At 43.6% G+C, this 20,952-nt stretch overlaps 1 protein-coding gene across 1 annotated transcript; it reads right to left on the reverse strand.

The window, feature by feature from the left end:
* Window positions 1-4,603: 4,603 nt before the first annotated feature.
* MTHFD2 (methylenetetrahydrofolate dehydrogenase (NADP+ dependent) 2, methenyltetrahydrofolate cyclohydrolase) lies at window positions 4,604-18,544 on the reverse strand. Its single transcript, XM_065397841.1, has 8 exons — window positions 18,370-18,544; window positions 12,494-12,678; window positions 11,883-12,005; window positions 10,840-10,992; window positions 10,641-10,748; window positions 10,082-10,174; window positions 8,272-8,397; window positions 4,604-7,489 (listed from the first exon to the last, which is right to left on the reverse strand). The coding sequence occupies exons 1-8, from the start codon at window positions 18,486-18,488 to the stop codon at window positions 7,350-7,352; spliced, it is 1,047 nt and encodes a 348-aa protein (XP_065253913.1). The 5' UTR covers window positions 18,489-18,544; the 3' UTR covers window positions 4,604-7,349.
* Between the last annotated feature and the right edge of the window lie 2,408 nt (window positions 18,545-20,952).

The raw sequence follows: 20,952 nt of genomic DNA on the forward strand, positions 1-20,952 counted from the left end.
TCCGCTCTTCCCCAGGACTGTTTTGCCCTGGTGCAGGTGTTGACTGGCTGGGTCACAGGCCAAGATGCTACTCTGCAAGTATTAGATGCAGTGGCCGTGCATGAGTGTAAGCTGAACGGTGTGATTCTTAGTCTGACATTTCTAGCACCCCAAAGCTAGTACACACCTCTGTAGTGCATTGGTTAGCCGGCATCCCGACATATAGTGAGAGGGGATAGCGAGAGTTTCTGGGCCTGGTGGTTCATGAGGGATCGTACCATGAAATGTTTACTGATGCCTTGGCTTTTTTTGGGGGGTGGGGGGGGGAGGGTGTAATCCATTTACCAGTCAGGCCCGGATGCTTTCAGCACCGCAGTCTCTCCTGGCATCCGAGGTTTTGGTTTGGGGTCAGTTCCAGTACTCTGGTTCATTTGCACATGCCTGGTTGACATTTGCACCCAATGAGACGCGTTTGTATTGTCTCCACTTCACGTGTGTCCTGTCTAAATGCTGAGGTTTTGTTCACTGTGATGGAATTTCTCCAGCCAATGGGATTTGCATTGTTGATTGTCTAGTGCATACGAAAGCTTAAGGCTTTGTTGTTCTAGGATGGGAGTTTCAAAGGTAGCTACGTGACTTAAGAGCACAAGTCCCATTGACCGTAGCGCCTCTACGCCTTAGTTTAGCCCTCTGTATATTGGAGATACTTGCCTTTCTTTGAAGTGTGTGGTGAAAATGTTGGCTTAATTTTTAGAAGTGCCCAATCATTGTGGAAGCCTTCATTTTTGGGTCCCAGGTTGAAACACGCAGGACTTCATTGGCAGAGGACTTCATTGGCATTGTCAATTTCACAGTCATAGGATTTTAAAAATCATAAATTTCATGATTTCAGATATTTATATCTGAAATTTCAGGGTAGTGTAATTGTCGGGGTCCTGACCCAAAAAGGAGTTGTGGAGGGTGGGGGTCGCAAGGTTATCCTTGCTTCTGCTGTCAGAGCTGGGTGGCCAGAGAATGGCAGCTGCTGGCTGGGAGCCCAGCTCTGAAGGCAGAGCTACCGCCAGCCACAGCACAGAAGTAAGGAGGGCATGGTATGGTATTGCCAACCTAACTTCTGTGCTCCTGCCTTCAGAGTTGGGCCATTGGTCAGCAGCCACTGCTTTCTGGCCGCCCAGCTCTGAAGGCAGCGCAGAAGTAAGGGTGGGAATACTGCGGCACCCCTAAAATAACCTTGTGACCCCCCCTGAAACTGCCTTTTGGGTCAGGACCCCCAATTTGAGGAACGCTGGTCCCCCCCGTGAAATCTGTATAGAACAGGGTAAAAGCACACAAAAGACCAGATTTCACGGTCCATGACGTGTTTTTTATGGCCATGAAGTTGGTAGAGAATCAATAGCCCTTGAAATTCTGATCATATTCAGTTTAACATCCTTACAATTAGGTGTGTATATCATTTTTGAACAGCTTGCCAACAACATTATCTGTCTCGTCATATCCTGTAGCTGAGAGTTCCACAGATTAACACATGGGAACAGCATTTCCTTCTTTCTTATTAGACTTCTGTCCTTTTATTCTGCCTCCCGAGCTCAGAAAACATGGAGCAGCTCAGGGGGTGTTTTGAAAAAGATTTGAACATGAATTAATATACGGGACTCTTCATCTTTTAAAGTACTTTACAAATCTTAACTAATCCTCTCAAGACCTCTGTGAGGCAGGTATTCTCTGTAGTAGAGCTGGGCCCAGGCTGCACAGTCGGACATCTGGATCCAGGTTTCCCCACAAGCTCATTATACAGATGGGGAAAATGAGCCACGAAGAACTTGTCCAAAGCTCTAAGTAGCCAGTGTCAGAGGTGGGATTAGATCTCAGGACTTCCTCCCCTCCCATCCCCCCTGTTAGATAAAGACTATGGCTTTAACCCAGCCTCATGGATTGTAACCCCTTTTTTGTGCCTTCTTCCCTTCCAGTATTACGCTTCACCTGAAGATTTCCTGCCCATCATCTCCTGCGTTTAACTACTCCCGAAACCCTCTCTGCGCCGTGCCCCAGGTGAAGATAGAGATGGAGTCGGACTATGAAGACAGTGACACAGAAAAGCACCCTCGGGACATGGGCAGCGAGACCACACTGTAGTCCCACACTGTCCTTCCTTTGTGATGATATATAAATAAGAAAATTGGGCCTATTTTTCTATGTGACAAACTGAGGAGATCATTGGTCCCCAGGACCCATTTCTCCATTAGCTTTTAGCAGAATAAATTAGAACTGCTGTGGAATTCCACCCCATTCAGTTGGGCCAAGAAACCACCGCCAGCTTCAGAGCAATGCTAGGAATGTGGAAATGGTACTTTAGGACTCTGGTCCCTGCAGTAATAGGGGACATTAGACCCTGGGCGGATGCTGCTATTTCAATGAAGACTCTGAAGATAGCAGGGCCACCTTCCTTCAGCATCTGGACCCTGACATTACCAGCATTGGAGAGCCACGCCCTTTCCAGTGCACGCTTCAACTCCACCATTCTCGTGTAGTCTGTATCCCTATTAACCCAGGGACGATTCACAAATGCTTGAGCAGTAATCTGAGACATTCCATTGGGGATTTGGGGGGGGGGGGCGGAGATTTCAGGACTGTAAACTGCAGTTTATTGCATGTTTTACACACCATATGCAGCAAACAATGCACACCCCAGAAACAAAACAGGGCTAAGAAAAATTCCCTTTTGGGGAAGTTATGGAATATTTAGAATCGAAGTGGAAAACTTCCCTGGCTGCTGCTTAAAAATACAGCCATAGCCCTTTAAAACTGCTTCTGTCCTGCAGGAAGGTTTCTATAGGAACTCTGTGTTACCCAGTGGCATTCACTCTCCAGGGCTAGGAGCAATTTTAAAGGGTTAGGCTTGTAAAAAGCTAAACTCAGGCACTTCCCACCCTCTCTCTCTGCTGAAGTTATGATACTGTTCTAAGCAGACTTAGTCCATGTAACTCCTATTGTTAATGAAGAAACTTGTAAGAGGTTGACACACACACAAACTGCCATTGTCCAGGCCAGTCAGGCTGAAATAGCCCACCACCATCAGGGCCACCATCATCGTAGCCCGCCACCAAAGCTGACTCCACCCATGTCAGCTGATGTACTAGAAAGTCCTGTGGGTAACCATTATAGGGGCAATGACTGTCTAGCTTTTACTTTGCAGCATGTTCTACTCCAGCAACAGTCTTCCTCGAAAGGACCATCCGTAGTTTTGCTCAACCCAGCCACATACAAATAACTGTCTGGAAGGTAAGAAGCACTTATGGGCTGTGAAATGTTTGGTTAATCCCAGGGTTAGAGATGGAAGAGCCCTAACTGATCTAATCCATTCCCTTCCAGCCCAGGCATTATCTAAACAAGAGTGGAGAAATCCACAGCATGGTGTTTTTATGATACATGCCAGAGTCAGCTCGACAATAGAACTTCCTGCTCTGAAAGCACAAACCCTACCACTGGAGCAAAAGAGGGATTCGCTGTTAGAGCATGTCCTAGGACAATTGAGCAGTTATGATTCCATATACTAGCCAGTTGGTAGCAACAGCAGTCCTGCTGGAAAGTGACTTACATGCCCTTGTCAGTTAATTTTTTAATGAGGAATTAATGTTGTTAGAATTGATAGAATGAATGTTTGATATCTGTCAGATTGGATTGCTGGCCTTTTCCCTCCACTAGGCTATTGAGAAAGAGATAGGGATTACGGACAGCTCAGTTAACTGTAGGGATGAAACCAAAGAACGTGTGTTGTTGGAATTAGAAGGTTCCATAACTTGGGTGAAAGGAAAATGTCTGCTACTTAGCCTCAATGTAAGTGAAAAGTAGGGTGGTGACCATATCTTAGCTAATCATAGGCAAATTGTGTCTAGAAGGGGCAGTGATATACATACATGTCTATTTGTGCCAGTTTTAATCAACAGTTGTGTTGATATACTTCCCAGTTTATTCAGGGGAGGAAGGCTACTGGGCTCAGAAAAGTTTCTGCAGCTGCAGATTTTAGTGCAACTCCACACCAATCTCATTCTTGGTTAAGTCAGTGACTTGAAACATGTTTATTTTTTTTAATTCAAATTATAAGGTGCAGCCTTTAGCAGTAGTCCCTTGAGTGCTGGTTACAGATAAGAAATGGCTTCCCTTGAATTTTTTTTTAAGAGCCAGTTCTACTTTCGATTTTCAGTCCCCCCCCCATGCTTTCAAAAACATTAAGGGGCAGGAAATTCAGTTCAGTTACATAAATGCAAAATAACCTAAGGTCTGTATTTGCACCAGAGTTTAGTACACAGCACTTTAGCTTGTATCTTTATACAAACACCTCAACCCTTACAGTAGGGCATCTTCCTTACTATCACTTTTGCCAGCCCTGGTTTCCTCTACAATTGCCCCTCCCTTAAACATGGCTCTTGCACATACTGCCAGATGATGTGCGCCTGCTTTGAACTGACTTTTAGAAGTCTATTTCAGATGTGAGTGGGTTTGCTCTCCAAGGCCTGTTACTAGTTAATCCTTTCAAACTGGCAGCTGGATACTGTTGCAATGGTTAATATGTTTCTGTACCTACTCACTCATTGTTGCACTTTTCAGAAAGGAAAGCAACAAAATTGTCTTGAGGGTTTTTATTGTAGAAAAAATGCAATTGTAAGCTAAGTTCAGAAAGAAATGGAAAAATATCAGCCATTTAAAGTTGCTGCAAAGAACAAGCCCTCAGTGTTTTGTTATAAATTCCACCTGCATGCATCTTTAAGAGCAGGCTTCAAGGTTTTTTTAGGATAGAAGAGCCCTGTTTCTGACAAAGGGCCACTCTGCAGGGGTTCTGGAATGCTGGTTAAATATTGCAACTGCTTTGAACCTTAGAATGAAACAGATGCTGGTTCTTTGTAAATATTTAAGTGAAGTCAAACAAAAGAAAACTTGAATTCAGTTTCCTATTTATAGTATTTTCTAGCTTGACTACCCAACAAGACTCTTTTTGAATGTGAGATTAATAAAACAGTATTACTCCAGTTGAAAGTTAAGTGACAGACACTTAATTATTACATGTTAAGGTAAAAACTATTTGAACTTAAAGGTGGTTCTGTATATTTTCTAGTTTATTTTGTATCAGTCTTGTCTGTGGTAGCTAAAGCATGATAGGCTTACAAGCTTAATTACTTTTTAAAAGGTTAATCTACTTTATGCAATATGTCCGTTCAGTTTCAATGTACAAAGCAAATTGAAAAGGCTTTGTTGACTCAGCTAAGTGTTCATGTAGCACAAGAATATGCTTGACTTTTAAATCAAGGAAGCTATAAAGAACAGTTTCAGTTTTAATTAAATCCATGCAGTTTTCAATGTCACAGGCTGTTTACACTTTTGTATATGCAAAGTGATATGAAGAGTACCAGACTTGCAGTCTATTTGCTACTAAATACAGTAGCTATTTTACATTTCATTAACAATCCAATAAATCTCATTAAATTCTCTTCACTCTGTAGTGTGTTCATGATACAAACCTAAATCTTAACTTCCAGGATTTCACTCATCAAAAATGCATCCCTCCTATACAACAACCTGCTAAGACCAGTCTAGTGGAGAAGGTGGTGAAATCCAGGTAACACTTATATGACTAATGGTGTTCTTGGGCCTAGCAGCACAGTAGTTTGCAGTGAGACAAGCTTTCAATGCTTGGAGGCTCTCTCAGCTCCAGCAGGTAAGGCAGCAAGTGATTTTTTTTTTTTTGCTGACAATAAAGGTCTCTCTTCCTCTTAGAGATTTGGCAGCAAGAGCGGGTTGTTTTTCAAACTACTTTCCAGGACACTTGAGGCTTTGCCTTCAGAAGAAACACATGACTTGCTGTAGAGGAAAGTGTCTAGAAAGAAATGTAAATCCAATCTTCTTCATCCTACTTAATATGAAGCTGCAGTCCACTATAGATGGTAAGAAACTTTAAAATTCCCTTTTGTACTGATAGCATTAAAGAAGCTATTCTGCAAATTTTGGTGCAACACTCAGCGATAAGCAGCAGAAATGAATTTAAACTACAATTCACTTCTGCTGCAGCAGCTCCAACTACAGCTGACCTTGTACTTTGAAACAAAGTTGGAAGCTCTCTCCTTAAAAAAAAAAAATCTGAATGCATACCACACAAAGCAGTCTGCTTCTTTGACAGAAGTGGAAGTGAGTTTAGTAATTGCAATCGAGTGACTGGTCCAGAACAGACAACCAAACCATTTGGTGTAATGACTTTGTTTCTGGTCAGAGACAGCCAAGTGATTTAGCTGTGTGGAAAAAAGCTATCCCAGCTCTTTTTAGGAAGGTGATACACCAAAACAGTAGTGAGTTTAAAAGTAGCTTTTGAGTAATACCAGACCAGAAGTTATCCAAGGCAACTATATACAGATCAAATGCCCTGCAGCAATTTAACTGGCAGGCTATATGTTCAAGAACGTAACATCTGGGCTGTTACTCACCCATCCTAATGATTCTGAGACCAAGCAATTATTTTTTCAATATTTTTTTAATCAAAGTTAGCCTGGGTTATTCACTAAGCATTTTCAGGTCTCACACTGTAGTGGAAAATATCACATCCAATGCAGAGCCAACAGCCACCTCTGTTCTTTGGCTAAAGAAAAATAGTCGCATTGTGCCTCAGTACTGAATATTGGTCTAGCTACATACCAATAGCTGGGAGAACTGTTTAGCTTTCAACCTGTTTGCGCTTATAAGATGTCTTAGCAGGATTCAATGCTACCTAGATTTGAACAAGTAGTTAGAGACTTACATGGAAAAGCTGTTAAGTCTGTTTTTAAAACCTGTGCAACTTTTTTTAGTAGAAAAATAACTTTAGGGGGTGCAAACTAGTAGATCAGGTGTTTGAGCTAGTGTCCAACAATGCTAGCAAACAATCCTGTAAATGTGGTCAAATTTCAGGATCTATGAAAGCACTTTACCTTGAAGATCATAATTCTTTCACTGTAGAATGATATTCTTTTTCCAACTTGCTAGCTTCACATATCCTGTGTACTATAAATTCCTGTATAAGTGACACTGTCATAACATCAAAATCACTTGCAGCTGATTTTCTCCATCCTGCAAGTTTTAGACCTCTCAGAATGTAACTAGTTTAAATATTAAAGAAATCCAACTTCGCTGGGAATCATTAGAAACTAAACAGATGGAGTGACCCAGGTATTTAGATGCTTAAAGCCTCTGTATACAAATGATTGTATACTTATGCTTTAAATAAATATCTAGTGACTTCAAAGTATCATTGAATTAACTTCTATACAATAAATAAAAATATTGCATTTCTATCGGCCTGGTTTTGGGAGTTGATTTGGAATGTTATTTTGAAAGTTATAAGTCCACCATTAAACAGTTAAGGCTTCAAGCTCTTTAGATTTCAGCATTTTCTTTGCCGCAATAATTGTATTCTTCATCAGCATAGCAACTGTCATGGGCCCAACTCCCCCAGGGACTGGAGTGATGTAACTGGCTTTCTTCTTTACTCCTGCAGGAAGGAAAGTTAGAATTAAGAATGGTGCATCACACTTTAGAAACAGGCTTTCAAAACCTGTGTCCTATTGAGAAGCTGCACTAACAAGCAGAAATATTGACAAGTCATAACAGGCTACATTGAAATGAAAAATGCAAAAGTCTGTTAACAACTAATGTGTAATCTAGTTCTTAGTGAACTAGGCTTGAATGTCAGCAGAGTAATTCAAAACCAGCAAAGACCATCTGTAAAAGTCCCATACACAGTTTTGTGTAGATCTAAGAGGAGTTTAAACAGTCTGAACATGTGCTGTCTCTTGCCTTTTCTGGGACAGGGCACTGGCAGTATTAAGCCTTAATACTTAAACCTAACATTACATACAACTCTTCAAAAGACAGTTTGATTGCATGATCAAAGCATGTAATAAGGTGTCTAAACTCAAAGGCACAGCAAGTCATCAGAAGGTGGCAATCCTGCATACTATCAGGTGAAGTGTTAAGAGAAAGGTTTCTCTGTGCAGCTGTGAAAATGGAGTTAGATCAAGTGACTGAAAACTGCAGATGTTTATGGCATGTCAACTGCCCTGTGGTCCATGGTATAACAGGAAGCACTGTTCCCAAAGTATTTCTCAAGTATGGTAGGAGATCAAATTCACGATCTGCCTGACAATGTAGGAAACAGAACTTCTCAATGTTAGTCTAAATCAGTTCAGTTATAAGTGGGGTTTCTCTGCTCTTCTAAATACTCAAGACATTTAATACTCTTAAAGCAGTAGATACAAAAAACAGCCTCTGTACCTTCAAAATCCACATCTCCAACTAGTTTTGACTTTGCAGTAACAGGATCTTGCACTCTGTTTATCCCAACATCAATAACTGCTGCTCCTTCTTTAATCATATCAGCTGTGATCAGATTAGGAATACCTGAAATTTAAAAACCACCAACCAATTACACCATGTTGAGTTGCTACTGAATAAAATTCACAGCTGTAAAACTAGTCAATAAGCCCACTGTAAAGAGACAGAAAAGCAGATTCTCAAAGCTAAAATGTAAGTATGTCCATCCACGCCATCATGCATTACCACCAAAAGCATTTTACGGATTATGATCAACAGCTTGATTTGTTTTAAAGTCCCTTATTATGTCCAAGTTTACAGAATTATGGGTAAGTAATTTTCAAGAGAAAAAACGTAAGTAGTAGGAAAAAGTTAAATTTACTCCAAAGGAGCTATCAAGTAGCTTAGAACCAAAATATTTTATTTTTTAAAAATTAAGCATTTCCAAGAACTCAATTTCAATTAAGTTTACATAACCAGTTCTTCTGTAGTGGTATATGTTTGCCTTGCGTTAGTACAAGAGTGTGCCAAAGTCATCAAGTGAATGTAATAACACTACATCAAGGGGAAGAAGTGAAATTATTGGGAAAATTCTCAGTTTTAGTGACAGAAGGCAGTCCTGCAAGAGCATGTAGAGTCCATAGCTATCAGTACCAGAAATGTGGGTAAATAGCAACTGATGGGGTGGGGCCATGCTTATCAGGTTCTACCAGACATTTAGGATGGCCAGTTACAAATTTATGCAACTCAAAAGTCACAAGTATCCCTAAGAAGAAATAGTTCATTCTTTAGTGACTGCAATTTGGTTTCAGTAACATTGCCATTGAATGACCTCTACACTGCATTTGGTTTTCCTGATGTCACATTACAGATCTACATTAAAAATGCGTGCGTCTTAAAATTTACTGTTTCACTCCTTGTGTGCTTCCACCTTCAGCACAATCACCTTTTTCAGTCCCTTCACTATTCTGTTCTGTGATTTTTAGCTCACTCAACCCTTTCTTCCTCCTCCTCCAGTGTCCTCATGGCTCCCACGCACTCATGCCAAAGTTTTGCTGATGGCCCCATACTTCGAGTGGGCTGCCACCACATGTATGGTTCCATGGCTAAGCAGAGACCCATTGAAGCTCCTCTGCACATGTACTGTTCATGACTGCACTAGACAAAGGAGACAAGATGAGCAGGGGCACGGGTCCCACAATCTGAGCTATTCCTGGATCGAACCAGATGGCATAAGCTACTGCATGATACATCACAGAACATTAGCATTGCAGCTCAACCTGACCCTCCAGCATCAGCCTCTCACGGGCTATAGTAAAATAGGTCCCTAGCCTTAAGGAATTTCAAATACAATTTCACAATGTGATTGTGCTGCCCTTTTACTCAGATACAGCTGGGAACAGGCAAGTCATTTATCAGAGAATGATTCTTCCACGTTCATTTAAACATTAACAAGCTGGGTTGGCTCCAACAGCTCTGTTATATAGGAGAGCAGAAAGGGGTCCCCAAACTGCTGCAACTCAAGCCAGCAGTCATCTGGAGTCCCTCACTCAAACAACTCCCTCTGGCTGCTCCTTGCAGCAGCATGGAGTGGCTGTGCAAGTGCCATCCAGCCTCACAGAGCACAGACTGCACATGCGACACGGGGACACTGCACCAAGACCTGAAGGGCATCCTCAGTACACTGATTCCTATATAAAGTAGCATCATTACAGCAAGTTTCTCCCTTGTGGGAATCTTGCCTTTAGTGCAAAGAGTTTAATGGTCTTACCTGCAGCTGCTACCACAATATCAGCCAAAATCGTGTGTTGCTTGAGCTGTTCCTTAGGAGTGTAGCGATGTGATATTGTTACTGTTGCATCACCTGCAAGATTAGTCATAATGAGCATTTACTCAGGTTTTGACATGAAAAATTCTAGCTTTTCACTCTGAAGAGTCCCCCACTGATTTACAATCTGCCAAGATCATAAGCTCAGTGTGTGAATCACAACCATTGCTTTTCCCATATTGTTAACTGGGCTGGGGACAAGGTCCTCTTACTGAACCACTGATAGAAAGGGGGGGAAATCACTTCACATCAATAAACTTGAGTGCCATGTATTTACTCAAGGACAATGCAGTTAATGTGTTTACCCTTACAAGTGCCATGAGATCTTTAGCCACAAATTGGCATGGCCTGCAGTACATACCACCACCCTTACTACAGTGATGAGCAGTGATCCAGTAATCAATCAGTATTACGTTCTACAGCACTCATTCTTTTCTGTGTCTCCCCTCTTAGTGACCCATTGTGACTAGCCTGCAAACTCTCACAAGAACAGAGCTGTTACCTCCAGGGCGCTCATGTCTGCCATCGGTATGCAGCAACATTGCAATGGGCATTCCAACGTTCTTTGATCTGCCAGCCACTACTACATTCTTCCCCAGGGTTGGGATTCCTATGGGATTGGAAAAGAAGTTAAAACTCACTCAACTTTAAACTGCAGTGGAGATGAAAAGCACTTAAAATATTGCTCTTATGACCCTTACCAGTTCTCTTAATGATTTCCCACACACCCCAAGGTGTAGCTGGCAGCATTGAATATTGGTCCAGACACATGCGCCCCACATTCACCACGTGAAAGCCATCAACATCTTTTTCTGGGATCACAGCATTGCAGATCTTTCGCTCATCAATATGCTCTGAAAAAAGTGTCAACATTAGGGTCCAACCAACTCCATTTAATCAGCTGAAGAAAATGTAATTAGCTGAGAATGATCACTTTAGCCTCTACTGACTTACACTGTACATTCTTCCACACATCCCCAGGTAGTAGAAAACCATGAGCCTATTCTAAAGCATTATGGCAAACTTGAGGCTACCCCATGTAACCCAACTACCAGATATTCTGTGTAAATATTTCTATTGCAATCTCAAGTGGCTATATTAGCCCTACAGATATATGAATTTGACAGGCTTTCCATAGTTCCTTGAATACAAGCAGGGAATTAACCATAGGGACTTCAAATTTACCCTGTGCATTCAATATCTGTTGCAATGAATGTGAAAATATCCCTTTAAATTTGGAGATGGTATTTTTAGACCACCTAGATTGCAGTTGTGTATACAATGCAGTCCCAACACGCAGCCACTACTCCAGAAAGGTGAAAACATATCTAACCTACACCCATGTCAACTGTATGCACACATTCAACTGCTACTACAAAGGAAGTCAATAAACCAACTTTTCTTCATTCAACAGCATCATGGCAGAATGCCATTTCCTTCATATGCTTCACACACAAGAGCCACGGAAGCAGCAATGTCACAGCAGGTTCAGGGCAGAGCCAGACTGTAATTTGATCCCGCACCGTATACAAGACATTTGAAAGTTTTCTAGGTAAAGGTGCAAACACAGCGAGCTGGGGGGGGGGGGGGGGGAGGGGGAGAGAGGAAAAAGTGTTGACTGGAGAACACTCTGCCCTCGATTTGGTAGGTCTTCGCTAGACCCACTAAATCGACACCCACTGCATGGATCTCCCAGTAGTGAAGACAAGCCCAGTAAGAGCTCCTCAAAATCCCACCAACTCACCAGGTAAGGGAAGCTGCACTAATAGGCCATCCACATTGGTGTCATCATTTAGCTTGCTAATCAAATCAAGCAGCTCCTCTTCAGTGATGGAGGCTGGCTTCAGGATTGTTTCACTGCTGATTCCTAGAGAGTCATTTTAAACACCACATTATTAGAGAGGATCAAATGTAGATTAAGTCTGGAAACGAACATTCTTAATTCATGTTGATTTTTACACTACAGAAATCATCTCTATTGACGAGTTTAAAAGTCTCAATCTTCCATTAACAGATATTATATACCATGGACTTAAATATTATATTCAAATAGCAAGATGCAAACCACAATGCTCCTTCTTGGTCTATGACTCAGATGAAGATGAAGTATTGCATTCAGGGCTGTACCTCAATGTTAGATGAAAGCAGACAGACCACACTGGAAGATGTGGTGGGTTCACTAGGGCCACTACACTAAGCTAAGTGGATAAAAGTCTACATGGGCAGCAAGCTGAAAATTGTGTATCCTCATCCAGCATATGAGAAGCCCAACTTAAATTGGGGTCTTAAATTAGTTAAAGATACTCACTGTTAAGTGTCCTATTAGGGCACAAAGACAGGAGTGCAAGAACCTACCTACATCAGCCGCTGCTTTGGTTTTGTTAAGTACATAGGAGTGACTTGCAGGATTTTCTCCAACTAGAACCACACTGAGATGGGGTCTCTTGTTACCAGCTGCTACCCATTGTTCAACCTCATGTCGGGCTTCCTGTCTGATCTGCTGAGCCAGCTTTCTTCCAGAAATTATGACTGCATCATTTCTGAAAAAAATAAGAAAATGTTGTCTAAGCAGGGAACCCTTTTTAAAAACATTCACTCCATATTGAGTTTTCTACCCAAGGCTTCACCCCAACGTTTTAGTCAAGAAAAGAATCTAATGTAGGTCATTACAGAAGTTGCTGTTGAACTGAGTTAGACCTATGCACAAATATTATATTCCATACTTAACATTTGTATAAAACCCATTTCAAGTGGCCAATACAAGAATCAGTTCTGCTTAGCTAGATATCCTGTTTACTAGCAGCAAAGTTGGAAGAGGATAGATTTTTCTGAGGAAAATCAAATGATGCATACCCAAGCCAATAAATTAAATTCCATTCCGCAATTTTGCTCTGAGAAGCAATGAAATTTGAAGACAATTCCTAGGCCAGTTTGTTTTCCATTTGCTGACAGTTCATGTAATATGAGAAAGTTCATGGATTGCTCTCTCCGGGAAAGCCATGCTCCGGTCATGCTTTTGCCCAGTGTACATTTTATATTCTAAGTTAGCAATCAAGCAAATAAAATTCATATAGCTAAATAATCCTCTTCCCCTCCCCGAACACAAAGGACTTAATTTCACTTTAGCAGAGTTTTCACTATAACCAAAATTCTTTGAAACAAAATGTGGGACTTTCAAATTGCTTCACTATAAATGGAATTTCACTACAGCCAAGTTCTACTTAATCATTTTTAAATTCTTCAATTTAACACTTTAAAAGACTTAAGTGGATAATTTGCACAAGCTAAAATTTAAGTCCATATTAATTCCCTGTCAAAAACCACAGCACATTTAGAATAATGCAACTATGCAAGTTTATCTTGTTTGCCCTTTACTCAGATTTCATATTCCTTTACTAACCACTTTCCACTGAAGTTTATCGTTTTACCAGAATAATGTCTTAGATACATATTATCTTAGAATTTGTTGCCAACAAATATTCTTAGGCTTGTTTTTAATTATCTTAATATGCAAGTACTGTTGCAAAAACTAATATCAATGTCATGAGTACAGCTTTAAAAACAGGCTACTGACATTTGATCAATATATGAAATTTTGCTGAAGCAGAGAGAATAAAATACAAGTGTTTATCTTTGACATTTGAGTCATATTAAAAAAGCCCCCTACATACATTCCTGGTCTATATTGGTATCAGGAATACATAACTATTGCCAATGCATTCCAGGAAACTGGATAACCACACAGTAAGGAAAGCTGACAAATACTACTAGCCAAAGGGGTTACACAGTTGCCAATTTACATTAACTGAAAGGCTACACACCAACTTCCTTTACATCTGAACTTCAGGAAATGTATTAATATCACAGTTTGAATAAAAAGCAGTTACTCTTACCAGGAGCAAAACTTACAAAATATCAGTTTTGTTCCTTGTAAACATTATTATGGCCAGCAGCAGGAACAAGGGGGGGTGATACTGAGTTTTTCATTCAGTGGCAACTATAATTAGGGCCCTACCAAATTCACCTCCATTATGGTCAATTTCACAGCCATAGGATTTGAAAAATTGGTAAAGTTCACGTTTTCAGGTGTTGTAACCGTGGGGGTCCTGACCCAAAAGGGGATGGGGAGGGGTCGCAAACCTGTTGTAGAGGGGTCATGGGATTGCCACCCTCACTTCTGTGCTGCCTTCAGAGTTTGACAGAGTGGGGGTGAGGGTGCGGAGCTATCTGCAGCCGGGAGAGATGCTCTTTCCATGCAGGGCTGCTCTTGGGTAAGAGCCAGTCTGCTCTGCAACCAACAGAGAGTGAGAAACTCTTCCCAGGGAGTTCAGGAGAGGGAGAAGCCATTTTGGAGCAATCTGGACTAGCTACCCAGGGAAAGGGCAGGAGTGGCTGTGTGGGGAGCTAGTGAGTCCCCCAGGCCTGCATGCAGGGTTCCCCCTGAAAACTGGCCTCTGGGGACCTGAAAGCAAGATTCCTTAGCTTGAGCCTTTTCAGCTCCCTAGGTGAGGTCACCACATGGCCAGCTCTGCTCTGGCTGCTAGTCCAAGGCTGCTGCCTGCTGAGTGTACGTGAGCACTAGGGTGGGAGACTAAAGTTTGGATTTTAGTATAGTTTTGTAATCTGCACCTTGAGCCCTTTGTGGTAAGGGGAAATCCTGGCACCAGAAGCAGCCTGACTCCTGCAAGAAGAGGACGCCTGCCAGCAGTATCAGCCCTCTGTAGTGACTGAGGAGTCCAGAGCCATCTCTGAATCTGAGGATCATTCACAGTTGTTTGTGAGTGCACTCTCTTTTAGTTAGCTAGTCAGGGAAATTGTTTGGGAGACCCCTTACTCCCTGAACTGCATCCTTTAACCAGGGGGTAAGGATTTGGGGATTTTGTTAACCTGCTGCCTATTAAATCTGTGGAGGGACTTATCACCTTATCCCACTTGAGAGTCTCTTGGGCTGTATTGAACCTAGTCAGCCACATTGTTCACTGCTGCACAGAAGTTATCATGGTTACAGGTCATCAAGGGCATCTATAAAGTACATGTACCAACAGGACACTAATTTGATATTTGCAGTATCAGATCACATGATGGGAAATTCATAGGTATTACCAGCATGGGCACCAGTAACCCTGAGAATAGTGTTTTACCCGGTTATATTTATCTTCTGTTTAATATAATTACTGTGTTAAATGTACTGTATGTTTGTGTTATTTCTTGGAAGTCTCCAACTATCTGGCAAGTAAGTGGGGGTTACCCTGGGATTAGAATCCCCCCCCCCCAGCTGCCCTGGTGACCCTGACAAGGGAAGCAAGCGGGGTGGAGGCACCGCTAAATAAATTCATATGGGAAGAAAAAAGCTGCCTGCTGAGTGGCAGGATCCAGAAGAACCGAAGCATGTCCATCAAAACCCACAAGGAGATTAGCTCTAAAGGAGATAACTGGGTGGATGGGGGCACTACACAAAGTAGCTTTGGGTGTGAACATTTCTGTAGGACAATCTGTACTCTAACACACTGCTGCCACAGACGCATTGTTTGGAGATTTTAAATGTTTCTCCTTAGATTCTTTTGGGGCACAAACCTCATTTAAATAATTGGATTATCCATCTGTCCAGTAAATTTATTGTGAAATTAAGTTATACCTAGCTGACAATCCCAAAAAGCAATCGCCTAAGGTAGTCAGTTTTTTAGGTACTACCAAATATAATTGAGATTATTCCCTCTAATGGGGAAATGAGCCTACTGGCACCATTTCAAATGCTAAATGTTTTAACCACAGAGCTAAACGCTGATTAATACCACACGAACAGTAAGTCACTAAATGAGTTTTGGGAAGTGCAGCAAGCTGTCTTCTACTATAAATAGAGTTAGAAGTTCATAAAAGAATCTAAGTTTCAGTCAGAGCTGCAATGTATCCCTTGGCAGAGAGTCTACAGGAATGCCAAGGCAAAACCTTGGCAACAGTTTTTCATTACATAACTCCTTGACTAGACATTAGACTTGAGCAAAAGGGGGAGGGCAGGGTATAGGAAGAGGTGCACAGGAGTGCCAGCCCCCCCACCCCCCCAAAAAAATTTAACCCCGATCTGATTGCAGTTACATAGATTGACATCAGTGGAATAATGTTCAGATTCACATTATGAGACCAGAACGTAGCCCCATATCTATTGGAAGGAGCATTAACCTCCCTCCCCTCTCCCCTACCCAATGCCCCTCCAAGAGAATCAAGCCCTGAGATATATCAAAGAGACTAAGGGTGAAGAAAAGTTGGAAGTACTCCTTAAAGTCTGAAAAACACAAATTAGGCACTTTGTATCTTGAGCAAGCCAGAAACAATTTTAATACACCTGAGACAACACCATCTCACTAGAAAGCAGTTTTGCCAAGTTACAGCACATAGTCACAATTTTCTGTGAGAGTTCCTGAAAGGGGAGGAGCAGTGGAAAAGTCTCAAAGCTAGATTGACGCAAGTACTGTAGCATAATGTATTTCCTGAGTGATAATGGAAGCCACAGAAAAAGAAAGAAGGACAAAAATACATTTCTTGCTACTGGGAAATGAAGGAACATTCAGAGCTGGGAAACAGGTATTTTGAGGAGTAAGAAATTTTTGGCTCCCCCTCACATACCAATAATTTAATTAATACATACCATTTTACTTAAAATATACAATTCATTCACACTTGCAAAATGCTACTTTCCTAACACAAGTGATTTTTTGACAACCAAGTTAAGATTTCTCATCTGGGTGAGAGCAGGTGAAATTTGTATGTCTGGGCATGTAAATTTTCATTGGTATACTAATTAATTCTAACAACTCTGTAGGGTGGACAATTAAAACTATATCATGAATTAGGTTCTCAGATTTGCAAACAAATTTGAATTATCTAAAGAGCCTCCATTTCTGGTAGAATGATCTTTGGCCTGAAACAAAAGTGCTTATGATGATTTGTAAGGAGAATTCTTCCCACTCCTTTTAGATTTTTCTTCAGCACTAAATTACTCTTCATCCCCTCCACATATAATTACATTTAACTCAATTACACCTGTGCCCCCACCACCACACCAGGAGTGTTACAAGGTAGTGGTGGATCCAATTACAAAGGGAGACCAGAAGGGCAGCTGGTGCTTTGCAGGCAGCAAGGTCAGGGTGTGCCCTGGATCTTGAGTATTAGAAGCAGCTGTTCCATGCAAGCAGGGAATAGGATTTCATCAGCCTGCAGATCTGCTAGCTGCCACTGGGAGTATTCAACCAAAGCAAACTGGCTAACAGAGCAGAAGGTCCCATTCATTTCAGCAATACTGTACTTTATGGGCAACACAAGTGTACAACAGCAAACCCTGGGTTTCAATTTGGGTAAATACAAGTCCCAGCCTGACAGAAAGATTCACAATGTTTGGGGTTTAACATCCCCCTCCCATGCATCTAGGTGCCTCTGACAGCTTTCCAGTGTTTGGGGTTTCATCGCCACTGTACCCACTATCTGTCCAAGATGGGGGTTGCAATCCCCCATAGTAACTGCATAGTTTAGACTTCTCAGTGTGTTTAGACTTTGCTCCCTGATGCATTCAACATCTATCCTGGACAGGGCATCAGTATTTGTGGTTAGATCCCCAATATATCCACCATCTGCCTGGGATGGGGATGCCCAGTTTGGTTTTGCCCCTGGCTGGGTGGCTCCATGGTCTCTCCACCCAGAGTCAGTTTTTCCTCGTTGCTTTTTCAACAGAAAATTGTGTCATTTCTCAGACACCAAAGAGATCACTCCTCCACCTCACCCCCATCTGCCCCTCAGCACCCTGGCTGCACAGTAGCACCTCTCTGGGCTTTACATTGCCAGTTACCCATCTAATTCAGAGCCCCCAAGCCTACATTACATGATCCCCAAGCAGGCCCCTCTCTTCACTTCAGAGGAACCCCCCCTCTCCCCCACCCGCAAAGAGACAACTCCCCTCCCCACCAGGGGACCCCCTTTCACCCTCCCCGCAAAGCGAGTATCCCCACGTTCCCCTCCCCCAAGGGACCCCCCTATTGCCCCCCCGCAGACACGTCTCCCCAACTCCGCCCCAGGGGACCCCCCTTTCGTCCCCCCGCAGAGACACCAACTCCGCCCCCCCAAGGAGCCCCCTGCTCGCCCCCCCCGGGACGTTTCCCCAACTCCGCGCTCCCCCCCGGGACGTTTCCCAGCCCTTCCCTCCCTTCGGACGTCTATCCCCCTTTCCCAGCTTCCCCTGCTACCTGGGCGCGGTGAGGTGCAGCCGACGGGAGCTCAGGGCACAGCAGCAGGCTCGGGGAGCTCGTCCCGCCCGGGCCAGGGCTCGGAGCAGCAGGCTCGGGGACAGCGCGATGACCACCATGGCTCAGCTGAGGAGAGACAGGCACACAAGTCACACGCAGCCGTTCGTTCGCGCGGGGAACCAACTGATCTGACAACCCCCCCTTATATAGCTTCGCCAGACCCACCCCTATTGGCTGCAACAGCGCCTATCATATTGCGCGAAACATACCGGCCCCACGCTGATTGGTGATCCACCGGGTGACGCAGAGATGAGGGGAAACAAGGACAGGGAGCGGGGAAATAACGTAACTGGACCACGATTGGTTGCGATAGTGATAACGTAAAGGAAACTGGATAAAGGGATCTGATTGGTGGACACAAGGAAGGGGCAGGATTTAACACTGGTATCGGTTTGTGATTGGGTCAAATAAAGGGACGCACTTGGGCCTGGCTATGTACGATTAGTGAAAAGCTTAGCGAAGGGCGGGACAAAACACTGGTGCTGGTTTTTCATTGGTGAAAAAGGGAGCAAAGGGCGTGGCTACTGGTCCATAGATGGGTGTGTCTTGCTAGTTGGCTTGCTGTAACAGAGTCTGAGTATTGCATAAGCCAGAGGCGGCCGCTATGGGGCGGAAGGACGATGCCTGTCTCTGAGCTCAGATGGGGGTGAATCAGGCGCTGCAGGCTGGCTCCTGCAGAGAGAGGATAGCCAGCTAGTGGCTGTACAGCCTATGCCATTACTACAGCAGAGGGAGCACCTGGCCACAGCTAATACCCTCTGCTCAGCATAGGAAAAGGAAACATTGAGCAAGGGCAACAGGACAAACCCCAGCCCTTCTTGTGAAACATCCCATATAGGGGAACGTCAATCACACCATGAAGAACAGGAGTACTTGTCAAGTATCAGAGGGGTAGCCGTGTTAGTCTGGATCTGTGAAAAGCAACGAAGAGTCCTTTGGCACCTTAAAGACTAACAGATGTACTGGTGCATAAGCTTTCGTGGGTGAATGCCCACATGCGTCTCACGAAGTGGGCATTCACCCACGAAAGCTTACGCTCCAATACATCTGTTAGTCTTTAAGGTGCCACAGGACTCTTTGTTGCTTTTCAGGAGTACTTGTGGCACCTTAGAGACTAACAAATTTATTTGAGCATAAGCTTTCGTGGGCTACAGCCCACTTCTTTGGATGCATGCAGTGGAAAATACAGTAGGAACACACACACACACACTCTCTCTCTCTCTCTCTCTCTCTCTGAAACAATGGGTGTTACCATAAACACTATAAGGCGAGTGATCACTTAAGGTGAGCTATTATCAGCAGGAGAGAAAAAGAACTGTTTGTAGTGGTAATGAAAATGGCCCATTTCCAGCAATTGACAAGAAGATGTGAGGAACTAGGGGGTGGGGGAGAAGCATGGGGAAATAGTTGCTGCCCCCTGTATTCGAAAGATAGGCAGGCAGAGCAGGCTGGAACTTTGCTACATCAGGCTGGCTTAGATTTTTGTCTGAAAAGAGCAAACAACATACAAATCAATCAGTCTATCTAGATCAAATGGTCAAACGCGCCTGCTGAGTTCGAGTGCATCAGTTTTTGAATTGAGACATCTCATCCAAAAAAATTAGTGAACACTTTTGAAGATTACATGAGTCTGACGAAGTGGGCATTCACCCACGAAAGCTTATGCTCCAATACATCTGTTAGTCTTAAAGGTGCCACAGGACCCTCTGTTGCTTTTTACAGATCCAGACTAACACGGCTACCCCTCTGTTACTTGACTTTTGAAGATGTGGCTGCTATTGGGAGAGGATGATGAGCTCAGGCAGTCGAACCTCAAACCATTTTGACTTGTGGTTTCCATTCAAGCAAGATTGGAAGTCTTGGTCTTATTACAATTGCCATGCTTAGACCGCTAAGGGGTCCCTTCTGCACATAGCTAGGGTCTACAGTTTTATATATATAGCTATAGGGATAAATTGCTCATACACACTGTGGGAGAGCAGTGGTAGCAGCACCTTTGTCAGGCTTCACCCTGGGAAGAAAAGCAGCTGTTGCTTACCTCTCTTTCAGATTAAATTAACTGTACTGACCTACCCAGTTTTGCTAAATTGGTGAACTCCCCCCCCCCCCCCTCATGCCTGACCCAAAGGGGCAGGTATCTCAGTGGCGGGCTGATGCAGACATGGGACCGAACTGCTAACGGTATCGGGGTCCCCCGGCCTGAGGGAAGGGAAACCAGAGGCACCCACTAGGGAGAAGGGCGCCGGGGGTGTCTGAACCTCTAATGCCCCATCCCCCCGTCACCTTGTCCTCCCTCCTGCTTTCCTCCCCCGGCCAGCCAACCCCTTCTCTCCGCCCCGCCCCTCTCCTTGCCCGGGGGAAGGGACGGGGTAGCGCTCTCCTCTCGCGAGATCCTGCGCGGCCCCGCCCGGCCCGGCTCTCGCGGAGGGGAGTCGGTCGGCGGCTCGATCTCGCTGCGCAGCTCAGGGCCGGACGCAGCCAGCGGCGCCTCCCCTCCCCCCGCCGGGACCCCCCCTCCCCCTT

The sequence above is a fragment of the Emys orbicularis genome, chromosome 2, assembly GCF_028017835.1.
Source record: "Emys orbicularis isolate rEmyOrb1 chromosome 2, rEmyOrb1.hap1, whole genome shotgun sequence".
In the NCBI taxonomy this organism is placed as follows: Eukaryota; Metazoa; Chordata; order Testudines; family Emydidae; genus Emys; species Emys orbicularis.